General features: G+C 33.5%; 1 protein-coding gene across 3 annotated transcripts in view; it reads left to right on the top strand.

The window, feature by feature from the left end:
* Positions 1 to 17,351, top strand: part of LOC129798824 (elongation of very long chain fatty acids protein 7) — a 47,387-nt gene extending 30,036 nt beyond the window's left edge. For 2 of the 3 annotated variants that reach the window (XM_055842212.1, XM_055842213.1), the window contains exons 6-8: positions 5,477 to 5,613; positions 5,695 to 5,937; positions 11,116 to 17,351. In XM_055842212.1, coding sequence (XP_055698187.1) covers positions 5,477 to 5,613; positions 5,695 to 5,937; positions 11,116 to 11,280 — 545 coding nt within the window. In that variant the 3' untranslated portion in view covers positions 11,281 to 17,351. The remainder of the gene's footprint in view (positions 1 to 5,476; positions 5,614 to 5,694; positions 5,938 to 11,115) is intronic. The other variant, XR_008751464.1, reaches the window with a different exon arrangement.

The raw sequence follows: 17,351 nt of genomic DNA, 5'->3' as shown, positions 1-17,351 counted from the left end.
CACAAGCACTATGGTTGTAAATTGTAAAATTACTATCATATTGGTGGTACGATACTAACATAATGTTAGTAAAATTACGTATTGTGTAATGAAATTTGTGTATGGGAAAATTTGTGTGAGAACTGTCAAAATTTCATTGTTTACTATTGCAATTTTTCTAAGATTTCAGACAATTTTTGAATTTTTAACTGCCTAATTGTCTCCTGGAATCATTCATTGGGTTCTTAAAATGTGCCCCAGTCGTGAAAAACGAGGAATAATTATGTAATAACAGAAAACAGAGGAAGCGTCATGTATATTAGAAAAATTGACGATGCAACTCTTGGACATTTGCTGAAGAGAAGTAAGCAAGTCGGTAGCGCAGGCAGAAAACACGAGACCATCAACGCAAAGATTATGGGTTCAAGTCTCAGACACTCTCTTATTTTTTTTCCTTTTTTTATTCTTTTTTTCTTTTTTTTCTTAGTTTAATACCGAGACATATCACAGATAATACAAATAAACCGAACAAAATTGCTCTACAATCAAAATTATAGACAGGAAGCCATTTTATTAAATTGAAAATACACAACTTTGCCAATACACAACATTTCCAATACACAAAATTTACAACCATAGCACTCGTGCAAAAATTACCAATCGTAGTGGTTGTAATTTTTTTTACTGTGTACCTTAATTAAGTAGTTTGTAATAATGACATAAAAAGTATTCTCAATAAGTACACAGTAAAAAAATTTACAACCACTATCGTTGGTAATTTTTGCACGAGCGCTATGGTTGTAAATTTTGTGTATTGGCAATGTTGTGTATTGGCAAAGTTGTGTATTTTCAATTTTATAAAATGGCTTCCTGTCTATAATTTTGATTGTAGAGCAATTTTGTTCGGTTTATTTGTATTATCTGTGATATGTCTCGGTATTAAACTAAGAAAAAAAAAGAAAAAAAAAGAATAAAAAAAGGAAAAAAAAAATGAGAGAGTCTGAGACTTGAACCCATAATCTTTGCGTTGTTGGTCTCGTGTTTTCTGCCTGCGCTACCGACTTGCTTACTTCTCTTCAGCAAATGTCCAAGAGTTGCATCGTCAATTTTCTAATTTACATGACGTTTCCTCTGTTTTCTGTTATTACATAATTATTCCTCATTTTTCACGACTGAGGCACATTTTAAGAACCCAATGAATGATTCCAGAAGACAATTAGGCAGTTAAAAATGCAAAAATTGTCTGAAATCTTAGAAAAATTGCAATAGTAAACAATGAAATTTTGACAGTTCTCACACAAATTTTCCAATACACAAATTTCCTTACACAATACATAATTTTACTAGCATTATGTTAGTATCGTACTACGAATATGATAGTAATTTTACAATTTACAATCATAGTGCTTGTGAATTTACACAACTTTTCCCATACACAACTTTATTTCTCACACAATTTTTTACTGTGTACGTAATGAAGGGCTTCCTGTTAAGCACTTTTTTAGTCATTACTCTAATGCCCAAAAACCTTATGTTTTTAAATTCACCATAGTTTTTTTTATGTCTCAAACAAAAACAGAAACAAGTACTAGCTTAATTTGTCAAGATGAACACGTTGCTACCAGCTCTCTTATGTAAACGGAATTGTTGTTGTCCTCAAATCCTTCAAAAGATGTGTTTCATCTCAAAATTCGATAGTAAAAAAAAATATTGAAAATTTGCAATATGTAGACCCTCGGAATATAAGTTTATGTGGAACTTGAAAGAAGTTGTATTCCCAGGTTCCGGATTATACGATGATGGAACTAGACATGAAAATTTAGAAACAAAATTTAAAAATCTTGTTGGTAATTTATTCTCCAGAATTACGCGCTGAAGGAAAGCTTTTTTTATATTTTAAACTTTAGTATCGCAAAATTGAGGGCATGTATCTTAAAAAAATTTTGTGGTTATTGTAGTAGGACTGTTGAGCCTGGAGGAGTTTTAGGGAGAAAGCCTGCCCTGACGAAGACTCTTCTAAGCCAACGGTACCAATACCTGTTCAGCTTGGGTGGTAACTCTGAGGGGTGCTATAACCGCGGCTAGCCTCGTATTACGATATCGCTATAGTTTCGCTAGGTGGAGTTGTGAGTGCTCAACGAGTTAATCCGTTAACAAAAATCTCATCCGATTGAGCTGAAATTTTAGTATGTTCTATAGCTGATGTCAAGGCCTTTTCAGAACATATATAAAATCCGACCTAGGTCAAGTAATTGCCTGGATATAGGGGCTCCAAGTTCAAAATTTTGACATTTTCATGAATACAGAACTACAGGGAGCTTCTTTTATCAAAACTATCATAAAAAAGACAGCGCTATCGTGAGGCGATTAGATCTAACAAACAAACAAAAAGAAAAGTAATGTTTTTGTTTATAACAGCGCATTGTTTGAGAATCTTATAAAATGTTTTCGCAAAGATGAAAAATAAAAAATTAATTAAATGCACTTTTCGTTTATTTTTTCTTAAATTGTATTACAGTAAATAAATATATAAAATAATTGCCTCAACCATTTTTAATGGTTACTGAGGCATTTCGTTTAGGTTTCAAATATTGAAGATTAAAAAAAAAGACCGCCAAAATATGAGTATTACAAAATTTTACACTTTGAGCCTCTGTATCTAGGTAAATAGTTGACGTAGACTGGAACATAGATACGTTTTGAAAAGGTCTTGACATCAGCTACAACATACTAAAATTTCAACCCAATTGGACCAGTTTTAGGGTTTGAAACGTCAGATCAAGATGGCGACCACGTCATCTTGTAGATCTCGTACATCTTACCCTTAGATATGAAGATCTTCATTGTCGTTTATTATCAGAAATTGTTGATTTTTAGTGTTTATTAAAAAGTGCAAAGTCACCCGCACCTTATCCCAAGTGCAAGCCTTTTTCCTTGATTTTTTTTAATATAGTAAAATTTTATAAAATTAATGTTAGTGGCACAAAATCCATTCATTAACAACTGAATACAAATAATTTTACCCATTCATCCCCTTCCTTCACTTTAACTATCCACTTTTAGAGGGTAAAGTTGAAAAACAGCGAAAAAATGTGCAAAGTCACCCGCAACGACGGTATATATTAGGTGAGATTCTTAACAAAATCTCACCTACTATAATCCTAACAAAATTTCATGTCGTCCGATCGACCTCAAATTTGGCCAAAATGTGTTTCGCCACTTCCTGATTCCGAATATATATGTGGCTAAGTTACGTTCCCGGCCGGCCGCTCTTTGGAGCTTAATAGCTCCTAAACTAAAAAAGATATCGACTTGCGGTTTTCGGCAAAGGTTATATATCGGGTGAAAATTGCAACTTGGTGCATAGACCCCCCACCCCCCACCCCTCCTTCCGCCATTTTGAAGACCCCCCTTTTTTTGTTTTCTCAATAGCTCCGCCCCTATGGCATTCAGCGGACTCAAATTTTAGTATGTTATAGCTGGGCCTTAGAGCTTTCCATCAATACCAAACTTAAGGTCCCCCGACCCCCCTGACCCGAGCTATAAGGGTCCAAAAAAAATTTCTTAAAATGGCCATAACTCCGGTTCTAATTGTCAGAATTTAAAAAGTGAGGGCTTTTTGGAAAGCTCTCGTGAAATGCCACTTCCCCTTCTAACATCGCAAGTTCATAAAACCACCGCTAGGGGCGCTTTTTTTAAAAAGAAAATTTTTAAATCTTAAAAGTTAAATAACTCAAAAATTCCATTGTGCATCGGGCTGAAAATTTAGTATGTTGTAGCCGTTGATTATACCTATCAAACAAAAAAAACCTTAAGTCGATCCATAACCCCTGACCCGAGCTATAAGGGGTCAAAGTTCGAACATTGACCGGCCTCTATCTCCGGTTCTAATTAACATAGCGACATAAATTTTACCTTTTTGGTTTCGTCTCGATGAGCACTTTCAGATGGAAGTTCAAAAAGTCACCACAGGTGGCGCTGTGATAGCGTCAAAATTCATCGAAATTCAAAGTCACTTTTCTCAAAAACGGCATTGTGCAAGTTAATGAAATTTTAGTATGTTGTAGTCCAGTCTAGGACGTTTCCAAAATGGTGCGTATGCGCGCTGTGGTTAAAACAGAACCGGAGATATGAGGGGTCAAAGTTCACGAAATTCAAAAAATCATATCTCCGGTTCTATGTGACCGATTTTGATGAGTGAGGGCTTAAACGAAAGATCTCACCAAATGCTACAACTTTCTAGAATATTTGAACTTCGTGGGACCAACACCAGGGGCGCCACAGTCGAAAAACCAATTTCAATATCACATAACCTCAATTATCTCGACTGTCGCTAAACCGATTTTGATGATTACTTCGACACAATTGTAGAACACATTTGTCTCTACATTTCGTCCATACATCATTTTCCGCTCAGACTACGCTATCACTTCGATTTTGCCGTTTAAGTGTGAAAAAAATGATTTTTCCCATAAAAACGCTTTGAAATCACTCAGATGCCAATTTGACTGCCTCTACTCCACCAAGACACTTAAAATAGGGTTTTAAATGGAAAGTCCCACAAAATACAACAATTCTTTGAAATAGTTGAAGCTCAACAAATGACTACTTGGGGCACTCTGGATGAAAAAACGAGTTAAGAAACAAAAAACCTCGCTTATCTTGGCTTCTGAGTAATCGATGAGATCATGTTCTATGGGAAAATTATAGAGAACATTCTGGTCTACATTTCATCCATATATCACTTTTCTATCAGTTCATCCAAATCCTTGATATTTTGGTTTAAATACAAAATTTGTATAATTTCACGAATTTGATTCAAGATAACTGAATGGCGTCTCCCAACTTCAGCTCTAAATCGAATTTGCATGCACTCCGAGTTAGCTCACGTTAAGAATCTCACCCACATAAGCCGGTTAGGATTATCTGTCCCTTTCGATTCCTTACCCTCCAAAGGAAAAGGGGTCGTATTTTGGTAGAATTTGGAAAATCTGAAGTTTCCAATTATATTACTCCTAGTGTATTTTGGGTAATGTATTGAATGATTTATAAATCGGTTTAAATCGGTCGTGAACCGATAATAAACCGGTTATGAACCGGTATTGAATCGGTTATGAACCGATAAGTAATTTTTGTCCGAAAATCACTTTAATTACTCTTAAAACTATTTTATTGGATCTTTTGAGTGATTTATGATTCGGTTTAAATCGGTTGACGACCGGTCAACCGGTGAACGGTAAATGATGCGAAAGGACTTTTGAGGTATAGCATCTATGTCACGAGTTCGAACAATTCGCAAAGTCTCTGGGACGCTTTTCCACCCGTTATTTCTGATGATGGACATTTTGTACTGCTATGACCTTGTACCATTCCTTCGATGGGATTTTTCAAGGTCAAAATCTAAGGAGGTGTCTATTGAGGCAGTCTATTGAGAATTCAATTTTCAGATGATTCTAATCAAGATTCTTTTGCAAATTACTTCTTTTTTTAATTTCAGGTGGTCATAGTACATTCTTCGCTATGCTTAACTCATTTGTGCATATTGTCATGTATTTCTACTATATGCTGGCAGCAATGGGTCCAAGGTATCAAAAGTACATTTGGTGGAAGAAGTACCTTACCACATTCCAAATGGTTAGTAAAAAAAAAATGAAACAATAAAGTCCTGTCTAAAAATTCAATAAATTTCTAAATCCTTCCTCTGTTTCTTTTTAGGTGCAATTTGTGGCAATTTTCATTCATCAGTTCCAGTTGCTCTTCAGAGAGTGCGACTATCCGAAGGGATTCATGGTGTGGATTGGACTGCACGGTGTTATGTTCTTGTTCCTCTTCTCTGACTTCTACAAAGCCAAATACAGCCGACCGAGAGGAAAGTTGTCGGCTAGTGATTCAAATGCAGATTTTGCCACGAGAAATGGCAAATTTGTGAATGGAAATGGCAATCAGGGGGCATGTATGGTGAGTTATTCTAATGGGAAACTTTCCTACTTTTCTTCCATAGAAAAAAAAGGAGAACAAAAGAGTGAAATATTGAAGTGTTGTGATTTCTTAAGATTATTAAATTGCGTCAAAATTATTCAATATTGACCAAGCATACCTTTTAGAATTATTCAGCATGACTTTGACCATTTCAACACAAAAATTCTTAAGATGTTGTGCAAAGAATCAACTTGAACGTTGAACCTTTGCTTAAAATTTGCTTCTTGAAATGTTTTTGGAGAGTTTTATGTGTAAAAGAACTTATTGATGGAGATTAATCAGCAGATTTTGTATAAATCAAGTGTAAAATCCCCGTCATGCATCTGCTGTGCGTATTTTGCTTGGAAAAAAAATATTTTGAGAGTTTTTTTTGTTCATTTTCGAAATTTCATCCTTATTTATTCTTTTACTTATCACAAAGGTTTATTTAAAAAAAATACAATTTTTTTGGGTTCTTGCATGCATTTTAATTTGCCAAATAATGGATAAATAATACACCCGCAGGGAACTCGAGAGTAGTATGTAATTTTAATCGCTTTTCGAAATGTCTTTTTAATTGAGATTTATAACGAATTTGAGGTAGTTGAAATGGCATTTGGGCGTCAGAAACAATGGGATTTATTGAATTGAATTTTCAAAATAGTTTATTGTTTAAGATAAAAGTATTTTTGGAGCTTAATTAGCTAAATGAATAAAGTAATGATATTGTGTTGTATAGGTCCTGGGTTCGATTCTTACGTCAAACTTGCGTACAGTGGAAAAGAGAAAACATATCAATGAATAATTTAGTGTTTTTTTTATAAATAATAACTAACTTAGTAAAATAAAGTTAATTTGAAACGACCGAATCTGTTTAAATATTCGACAAAAATAAATCAGTTACAACTCTTTACCGATTTGAACTGCTATAGCCGGATAAGAAATGTCAAGACCTTTCAAAAAAATCCGAATTGAGAAAATCGGTTAAAAAATGAGCCATCCAAAGATATTGACCTTCGACTTTCAATAATTAAAAATGGGGCATTTTCCGGTCATAGGTACGTGTAGACGAAATGTTCGCCTAGGCTACCTCTAAAACATTTCCGAAAATCATTGAAAAAGCTAGGGCCATTTTTGAAAAAAAAATTAAAAAACACATAAAAGAAACATGGTTTTAGGGGATGGACGGGGGATAGGGGAAAAAGAAGAAAAGATCGTCCGAGATAATGTCCACTAATGAGGCGATCATCGAAGACCGGAAGTCGATATCTCTTACCGTTTGACCTCTAGCTCGGGAAAAACTTAAGGTAAAGAAAGAAAAATCTGGAAAAAGTATTCAAAAATCGGTATTTGACCGGTTCATTACCGATGAAGACCGATGAAGCCGGGTTCAGAATTTCAATACCTTTCCAAAAAATTCAAATTTAAGCAAGCCACTTGAAAAATGGGCCCTCCAAAGTGGTTGACCTTTCACCTTAAATCATTTAAAATGGCGAATTTTCCGGTCATAGCTACACAGTAATAAAAATTTACAACCACTACGATTGGTAATTTTTGCACGAGCGCTATGGTTGTAAATTTTGTGTATTGGAAATGTTGTGTATTGGCAAAGTTGTGTATTTTCAATTTTATAAAATGGCTTCTTGTCTATAATTTTGATTGTAGAGCAATTTTGTTCGGTTTATTTGTATTATCTGTGATATGTCTCGGTATTAAACTAAGAAAAAAAAGAAAAAAAGAATAAAAAAAGGAAAAAAAATAAGAGAGAGTCTGAGACTTGAACCCATAATCTTTGCGTTGATGGTCTCGTGTTTTCTGCCTGCGCTACCGACTTGCTTACTTCTCTTCAGCAAATGGCCAAGAGTTGCATCGTCAATTTTTCTAATTTACATGATGCTTCCTCTGTTTTCTGTTATTACATAATTATTCCTAATTTTTCACGACTGAGGCACATTTTAAGAATCCAATGAATGATTCCAAAAGACAATTAGGCAGTTAAAAATGCAAAATCTATCTGAAATCTTAGAAAAATTGCAATAGTAAACAATGGAATTTTGACAGTTCTCACACAAATTTTCCAATACACAAATTTCCTTACACAATACATAATTTTACTAGCATTATGTTAATATCGTACCACCAATATGATAGTAATTTTACAATTTACAACCATAATGCTTGTGAATTTACACAACTTTTCCCATACACAACTTTATTTCTCACACAATTTTTTACTGTGTATGTTTGGACGAAGTGTTCGCCTGGACTACCTCTAAACTATATATGAAAATCATTGAAAAAACTTAGGCCAATTTTGTAAGAATAAAAAAACATGGTTTTTAAGGGATGGTTGGGAGGTGGTAGGGGAAGAAAAAAACTTGTGGAGATATAGATTTTTTATTGGGGATTATAGGAGACCGGAAGTTAATATCGTTTACCGTTTAAGCTCCAGGACGGTCACAAGTTAAAGGAACAGATAATCCTAACCGGCTTATGTGGGTGAGATTATTAACGTGAGCTAACTCGGAATGCATGCAAATTCAATTTAGAACAGAAGTTGGGGGACGCCATTCAGTTATCTTGAATCAAATTCGTGAAATTATACAAATTTTGTATTTAAACCAAAATATAAAGGATTTGGATGAACTGACAGAAAAGTGATATATCGGTGAAACGTAGACCAGAATTTTCTCTATAATTTTGCTGTAGAACTTGATCTCATCGATTAATCAGAAGCCGAGATAATCGAGGTTGTTTGTTTCTCAACTCGTTTTTTCGACCAGAGCGCCCCTAGTGTTCATTTGATGAAATTCAACTATATCAAAGAATTGTTGTATTTTGTGAGACTTTCCATTTAAAATCCTATTTTAAATGTCTTGGTCGAGTAGAGGCAGTCAAATTTTTCATCTTTGTTGTTTTGATTTGAAAGCGTTATTATGGGAAAAGTAAATTTTTTCACACTTAAACGGCAAAATTGGAGAAATAGCGTAGCTTGAGTGGAAAATGATACATGGACGAAATGGAGACACAAATGTCCTCTACAATTATGTCGAAGTAATCATCAAAATCAGTGAAGCACGTATCGAGATAATTGAGGTTATGTGATATTGAAATTGGTTTTTCGACTGTGGCGCCCCTGGTGTTGGTCCCACGAAGTTCAAATATTCTAGAAAGTTGTAGCATTTGGTGAGATCTTTCGTTTCATCAAAATCGGTCTAATATAACCGGAGATATGATTTTTTGAATTTTGTGAAATTTGACCCCTCATATCTCCGGTTCTATTATAACCATAGAGCACTTATGCCACTTTTTGGAAACGTCATAGACTGGACTACAACATACTAAAATTTGATTAATTTACACAATGGCGTTTTTGAAAAAAACTAGTTTGAATTTCGATGAATTTTGACGCTATCGCAGCGCCACCTGTGGTGACTTTTTGAACTTCTATCTGAAAGTGCTTATCGAGACGAAACCAAAAACCCAAAATTTAGCTCAAAATGTTAATTAGAACCGGAGATAGAGGCCGGTCAATATTCGAACTTTGACCCCTTATAGCTTGGGTCAGGGGTTTTAGATCGACTTAAGTATTTTTTTTTGTTTGATAGGTATAATCAGCGGCTACAACATACTAAAATTTCAGCCCGATGCACAATGGAATTTTTGAGTTATTTAACTTAGAAAATTGAAAAATTTTTTTTTTTAAATAGCGCTCCTAGCGGTGATTTTATGAACTTGCGATGTTAGAAGGGGAAGTGGAATTTCACGAGAGCTTTCCAAAAAGCCCTCACTTTTTAAATTCTGACAATTAGAACCGGAGTTATGGCCATTTTAAGAATTGTTTTTTGGACCCTTATAGCTCGGGTCAGGGCGGTCGGCGGACTTTAGTTTTGGTATTGATCGAAGACCCAGCTATAACATACTAAAATTTGAGCCTGTTCGATGCCATAGGGGCGGAGCTATTGAGAAAACAAAAAAGGGGGGTATTCAAAATGGCGGAAGGAGGGGTGGGGGGTGGGGGGTCAATGCACCAAGTTGCAATTTTCACCCGGTATATAACCTTTGTCGAAAACCGCAAGTCGATATCTCTTTTAGTTTAGGAGCTATTGAGCTCCAAAGAACGGCCGGACGGACGGACGGCTGACCGGGAACGTAACTTAGTCGCCCATATATTCGTGATCAGGAAGTGATGAAACACATTTTGGCCAAGTTTGAGCTCGATCGGACGACATGAAATTTTGTTAGGATTATAGTAGGTGAGATTAATAAGAATAATACCGTTGAATCATTCCTAATAACGGTTTTTCAAGGTCAAAGGTTAAAAAGACACTAGAGGGCGCATTTATCAAGCGAATAGGGTCATGTTTGGGGTCGTTGGAAAGGTCTTGGAATTTGCTATAAAACTAAACCGGTTCCAATCGGTTTTGGACCGGTAATTAACCGGTTCATAGCCGATAACTAATTTTTATCCGAAAATCGATACTTTAAAACAATTTTTTTGGGATCTTTTGAATGATATATGAATCCGTTCAAATCGATTGAGAATCGGTAAATGGTAAATGATGTGAAAGTACTTTCCAAAAATGTATAGGAGTGGCCTCTTTTATTATATGTCTTTTTCTAAATTGAAAAATATGTGGTGTTATTTTTCTTCCAATGTGTCTCAGATTTATACATAATTGGTTTTGAAAAAGTAAGAAACCTTAAATAAATTGGACATAGGTTTTTGAGAGGGGCGTGGCTTGAAAAAATTTCAAGGCGGAGCTTGTTTAAGATTTTCAGCTAATGGCGACTGTAATCACTGAGAAGAAAAGGGGGTGCTATTAACTTTTTTTCCTCGTAACTTTAACATTTTTTAGGTGTAAAAATATATCAACATTTTTTAATGTTATTTTACACCTTTTTAAGTGTAAAATTAACATGAAAAAGGGTAACTTTAACCCCTAATACACCTAAAAAGGGTAATATTTACACCGATTTCGGATCAATACTGCAGGGTAAAAGTAACATTTCCGGAATGTTATTTTAACTTTTTCGGATTTCTCTCAGTCAGTGATGGGTTAAGAGTCCATGTCAAGGAGATTCGAATCGCTAATATTAGCCACGAGCATTTTGCAAATTTTTCTTGGTTTGTTTATTGTGATTCTCCACCCTGATTAGTAATCAATTTTGTTGCAGCCCGTGATGAATGATGAAGAGGAGTCGCAGCAGCTGCTGAGCAAGAACAAGATGAATGGAGTCCACCACCGCAATGGGTACAGCAACGGTGGCGTTACAAATGGGCACACGAGTGACCAGAATCACAATGGTTTGCTCAATGGGGATGCCAAGAAGGTGAAATAGCAGAAGAGATTGCTGCACAAGAAACATCGATTAAGTGTTCCGCAAGGGCAATCACTTTAGCAAAAGAAATAAGGAAACAAAAAAACACCCAAAAAAAAAGTAAGAGCAAGAATCACACACAAAACACTAAAAAAAAGTAAAACAAGAAAAAAAGTTATTAAATGGGAATTGTAATGAGGGACATTATGATTGATAAAAAAAAACAAAGGAGCGTATTATTAATCAAAGATCTATTTATTGTTACATTGAAATATTAAATTTAAAACGTTAGTTTCTAACTATCAAATGGTTCTTTTTTTTCTACTTCTCACGTATTCTCATGGATTTTTCTTACACTAAACCATATTCATTTTCTCTTTTCATTTCGGTATTTTTTTTGTTATTTTTGTGTAAGATATTTAGGAAAAAAGAAAGCAGGATAGATCTTGTGAAAATGTTGCTAATTTGGGGGGGATTTGTGTCTCTCCTGCAATTGTCATTAAAGTTGTAAATAAGTCATTTGATTGATCTTCCTCGCATCTCATGGTATTTTTGCTTTTTTTTTGACTATTTCTAAAGTATTCTTCAGTAGTCACCATTGTATTTTTTTCATTTATTTGAATAGCTTTTATTCAAGGGATGGCTTTTTAATGAGGTTTTCATGGTAATTTATTCTCGATTTAAGTTTTGCAACTGAATGAGCAATTGTTTGGACAAATTCTAAATAGCGCAAATTGATCATCTTTCGAATGGTAATATTTGAAAAAGATTCTTTTTCTTGCATTTTCATGGATCTTCCTGTACAGTTTTAGAGAATTAAGTCAATGTTTATTTTTTCTAAATAATTTCTATTATTATTTTTTGTATAGAAGGTAATTTGTAATTATGGTAATATTCAAAGTATTTTTTTTGTTGTTAACATTTACATTTTTTTCTTGGTTGGTGGACGTGATTTATTTCTCATATTTTTTGTATTTAGTCACATTAAACTAGTTTAAAATTTATGACGAAAAGTGCCGGTTTTTCACTGATTTGGCTGAGATTTTGCTTTGGATGTTAGGTTATGTTGGAGCTAACCTCAAATTGCCAGAGAAGTTTTGGGTATAGTTAAATTTTCGAAATATATCGATTTACTGGCAATTTCGACCTCTACACGTTGAGAGCAATCTTGTCAAAAAATGTTTAGAAAACGTTTTTTGTCAAAATGTCAAGAAAACGTCAAAATCCTGTCAAAAATGCAATTTTTTATGAAAATTACACCCAATATGCAGAGGCTTTTTGGCATAAATTATTCAATTTGACAGTCTTTATGCAATTTTAAACTGTCTGACAAATTCTAACCTAAAAAAGTCGGTTTAGAATTTTAGGTTATGTTAACCTAACCTCAAAAACGCATACGAAAATTTCTTTTAGAGGTTTATTTAGATTTTGCATCTGGATGGAAGTTCTTTCACTAATTTTGATCTGGAAAGACGAAATTCTGACTGAATTAGACTTAAAACTGAGATTTGTCAAATTGTTTGTGGTTAGAATTGTTGAGATTCTTGGACATTTTAACAATAGCAAAACCAAAAAATACGGAATTTGCGTTTATTTGTTTTTTAAATGACAAGAACAAGTCATTAATTTACATTATGCCTTTCGTTTGATAAAGAGACATCGGATTTTCTTAAATTATGAGGTTAAGTCAAGTCATAACCTAAAAAAAAAACCTGAATATTTAAATTGTTTTTCAATTGTTATATTTGTGTAATTCCGAAGAAAAAAATAGAGATTTTTGAGGCATTAAAAACTTTAGATACTTCATTGAATAAGAAACGGTCTTCAAATGGCAGTTTCCTTTACATAACCTTAAATTTTTGGACAACCTCTTGACCAATTCATTTATTGAAATACAGTGGAGTCTTCTAAATGCTTGGGTATAACCCATGAAGCACAGAAGAAGCTGAAGCTGAAGAAAAGTAGCGTATATGCTGCTTCCTAAAAAAAAATATGCTAACCAATCAGCAGTTCTTGAACAAAAAATGCTAACCAAGTAAATGGAAATGGTACTGCCTCGTGGATGTCGTTTTAAGATTAGCGGAATACATGTTTTCAGCTGAATTGAAATCAGTTAGCATTTAATGGTCGCTGGGGAATGATATTCCTCACTTCCCGCAGCGAGCTCCAAATGCTAACCGTTTTCTATTCAGCTGAAAACATTGGTATTTTCAGCTGAATTCTGCTAACCTTAAAGCACTATTTTGTTCGAGAAAGGCTGACCGCTCAGCATATTTTTGCTGATTGACTCAGCAAAAATATCCTGAAAGCGTTTTCTTTCAACTCTTTCAGCTAACTGTGCTCGCTGGGCTCCTAAATTCGAACGATATTTTAGAAAATTACGGAGTTGGAATAAGGTTAAATTGTATTTTAAATCAAATGCCCGTATTTTTCACAAATCTTCGTGGTAATGAATTTCTTTTTCATTTTATACGATTGTAATGTGTGCATTATAATCGTTCGGTGCATTCAGGAAGCAGCAAGAAAATATGGTTCTCAGTGTTTGACTCATAAATTTTTTAACATAACCTCACATTTGATATTTTGAAGTCAACCTGCGTTCGAGTTTGAGACATTCAGATTTAAAAGACTGTAACTGTAATAGTCAAACTTCATAAAACATTGCAATTTTAAGTTATATACAGAAGCATAACTCAAGCTTTGAAGCATTCTGAGAGGTTAGAAATGGCTTTCTCTTCTGATAAAGTTCAAGAGAGAAAATATTTAAAGGTTATTGAATTTAACGCATGAACAGAAAATTGACAAATTCTATCAAATTTACCAGTTATTTGTGAGCTACGTTGCAATGAGTCTTATTACTTGACCAATAGGTTAATTTGAAAGTTTTAGGTTATGTTAAATCTAACCTATAAATGTTTTAGGACATCTTCTTTTGGCATTATCAATCAATATGCCTTGTATCTTGTAGAGATATTTCTGAACAATAATTCACCGAAAAATATACAGAATATTATTTTAAAGTCATTTAAATACTAAATAGATTGAATTCTAACCTCAAATTCTGTAGGGGGATTCTGTAAGAGCGACAATGTCATATGACAGATTTGGAATTTTTTATGTGGTAGATTCGCCAAAACTATTCGAAATGTGATTCATACGAATAATTGAGAGGTTTGTGAAGCTGCTTGCAATGGCCATTTGATACTAAACGGCTTTTATTGTCGTCCGGTTTTCGAATTTAATTCTAATTCTATTCCAAAATTCCCCTACTGGCTCCGGAAAATATTTCAGCAGAAGTGCTCGTTGAATTCTGATTTTAAAAGATGCCAGATTCTTGAACTAGAAGAGAAAATTTCCCGTTATGAGATGATCTTCCCTTCCGGGGTTAGGTCATACATAACCCCAAATTTTGGAGTTATCTGTTTATTAAATGGGAGAATTATATGCGAAGAATCCTTTCTGGGCTTAGAACTTATTTATAAGTGTTCATAACATTTCTTGTACTGTACTACTTCCAGTATAAAAACAAATTGGGAATTTGAGTTTGAAAAGTAGGGTTATGTTTGTAATTTACCTAAGAGATACATAACAAGCTTTTGGTCCCGAAGAAATTTTAAAGGGATTTACGTGAGCTGAAGGACAACTAAAGTGTCTTTTGAGTTATTGCGAAGATTTAGAAAGGCTTCTGTCTATAAATATTTAAATGTAGCCCATTTTTGAGGTTAGTCGCAAGGTACTTAGAGAGTTGAAATATAGACATGATAGAAGGATTTTAGTGAACAGAAAATGATCAAGTCTTACCAGATTTTTTCATTAAGTCGGGATTTTTTGCAATAAAATGTATTTTCGGACAAAAAAGTTGAAAAGGAGGTTTTTGTCTGATTTTCAGCCAATGGATTGGATCTAAAGGGAAGATGTTAACACGAAAATGACCTTTCCTTAAACTTTTTGGGGAAAAAGCAGGGGGGTGACTATAGATCTGAAAAATGCTACCGATTTTAGTGTAATTTTTTCCCTGTTTTCGTACACATTTCACGAGATATCTTCAAAACTGCGTAGGTTGCCAATTTAGGGTTTTCGGTTGCCTCTTCGTTATTAAATTGGCTTTCATTTTGTATTAGTACTTTTTGCTTATTCATTCTACAATGACAGAAAACAGCTAATAAACTCAAAAGTTTTTTCGGCTCGCTAGAAATATATGGAAAACATAGGAAATGTTATGCCCCTGGGAAAAAGACTAAAATTTTTATTATTCAGAATCTAAATAGCGGAATTTATTACGTTTTTTCTGCTAAAGTTACCTTTTTCAGTCATTTGAGCTCGTAAATTTTTAGGTTATGTTTCCAAGCAGAAATTTACTGAGCGGAAATATCTTATACTCTTTGAAAAAAATATACTAAAAAGAGTATTTGGTTTCTAAACATAAAGCTTTTTGCAATGTAGTCTACTTTCGAAAGAGACTTTTTTTAAATTTTGGTTAGTACGACTATAAATTCTAGGTTATGTTACCTTTTAACTTCACCTTTTCTTTTTTCTAAACGTTAATTGGCGCGATTTGCCAATGAAAAAATCGTTACCTTTTGAAGAAGACACTTTTCTGCTCTTGCCCAGAGCTTTCGGTCCCGATATGGACCTCTTTCAGTATCTGGAAGAGCATTAAAACTTATTTTGCAATATTTACAAGGCAAGGATCATTTTTGGACAATCTCAAAAACTCACTCGACCAAATTGTGTTTTTGTGATTTTCTTTTCTCACATGGATCAGTCGAAATTTGTTTGTGTTTTCTTTTTCAAATGTTGTGGCTAGAAAACAAAAGCAGCTTTATGGTAAAATTTGTGTGGTTAGAATTTGTTAAATTTCGAAATATAGAAGATATTTTAATTACGAACTTTGTAAAGTAATCAGATCGGTCTTAGGAAATTGCATTGCAACAGATACTTATCGCAATTTTCACCACGTAACGTACGTCCAAAAATTTTGAGGTTAAATTCACCATAACCTCACATCCAAAGCAACTTCACGGTTAAATCAGGAATTGAGGCCCATGTTTAATAACTAGGGTTGTATAATTAAGTCAAATTCGATTAATTTAATAAATAAAAAAAAATGAAGTCATAAAAAATGAGATACTGAAAAAATTGGAACATCTAGCTTTTTTTCTAACCTAGAATTTGTAACTAAAAAAAAAAGAGGAATCCTATGAGGAAAAAATATCAACTAAACTCCCCCCAATTTGTAATCTTTTGTACAGTGAAATGAAAATAAAATAGGTGTAATGGTTAAACAATGAAATCAAACATATTTGAGATGAATAAAGTATTTTTTAAGAAAGCTAGAAAGAAGATTTAAAAAAAAAATTGAGAAAAAAAATATACACAAATAAGGAATGTAAAGTGATATTTTTATTTTTTGGGTAATATTTTTAATGACAATTTTTGTGTCTGAAAAACTCTTTCAGATTAAAAAAAAATAAAGATACAATCGACGATTCAAAGTGCGAAAAAAAAGAGAGATATTTTTCGGCTAAGAAATTTGTAAAAAGGAAAAATTAATTGATAAGAAATTGGAATTATTTTAAGACGGAAAAATCTAAAAAAAATAAAAATAGCTCCAAAATTTAAAATAAAATTGTCGGAGCGAAATTGGTTTTTTTTAAGTCCCTGAGAATTTTTGGCAATTTTTAGGAGTCTCTTAGCTGGGAGGAAGCATCATGCACAGAAATTTGCTTCCAATGTGTTCGTTTGATATAAGATAAAAAGGAAAAGAACTTTTTCTTCATTCGTGCTTGTACATAAAATCGCATTGAAGGCACGCCGCGGTTTTTCATCTTTGCCCATTTTCTATTAATCTGTTATCTTTTTTTTTTGAAATTTGTCCCCAATATTTTTGGATGCAATACAAGATAGAAGAATGAAAAAGTGAACGCAGAAAGGAAATCACTGAACTAATAAGACAAAAAGTGTTCATTGTAAAATTTAATTAACACAAAAAAATTGTAAATGAGAATTTTTTGAATCTGTTTTCATTTTTATTCCTACTTTTAAGGATTATGCTTTGAAGGATATTAAATAAATAAAACTATTTTAAAAAA

This window comes from Phlebotomus papatasi, chromosome 1 (genome assembly GCF_024763615.1).
Source record: "Phlebotomus papatasi isolate M1 chromosome 1, Ppap_2.1, whole genome shotgun sequence".
Classification (NCBI taxonomy): Eukaryota; Metazoa; Arthropoda; class Insecta; order Diptera; family Psychodidae; genus Phlebotomus; species Phlebotomus papatasi.
Note: the sequence above shows the minus strand (reverse complement) of the source record. Positions and strands in the feature narration are given on the sequence as shown.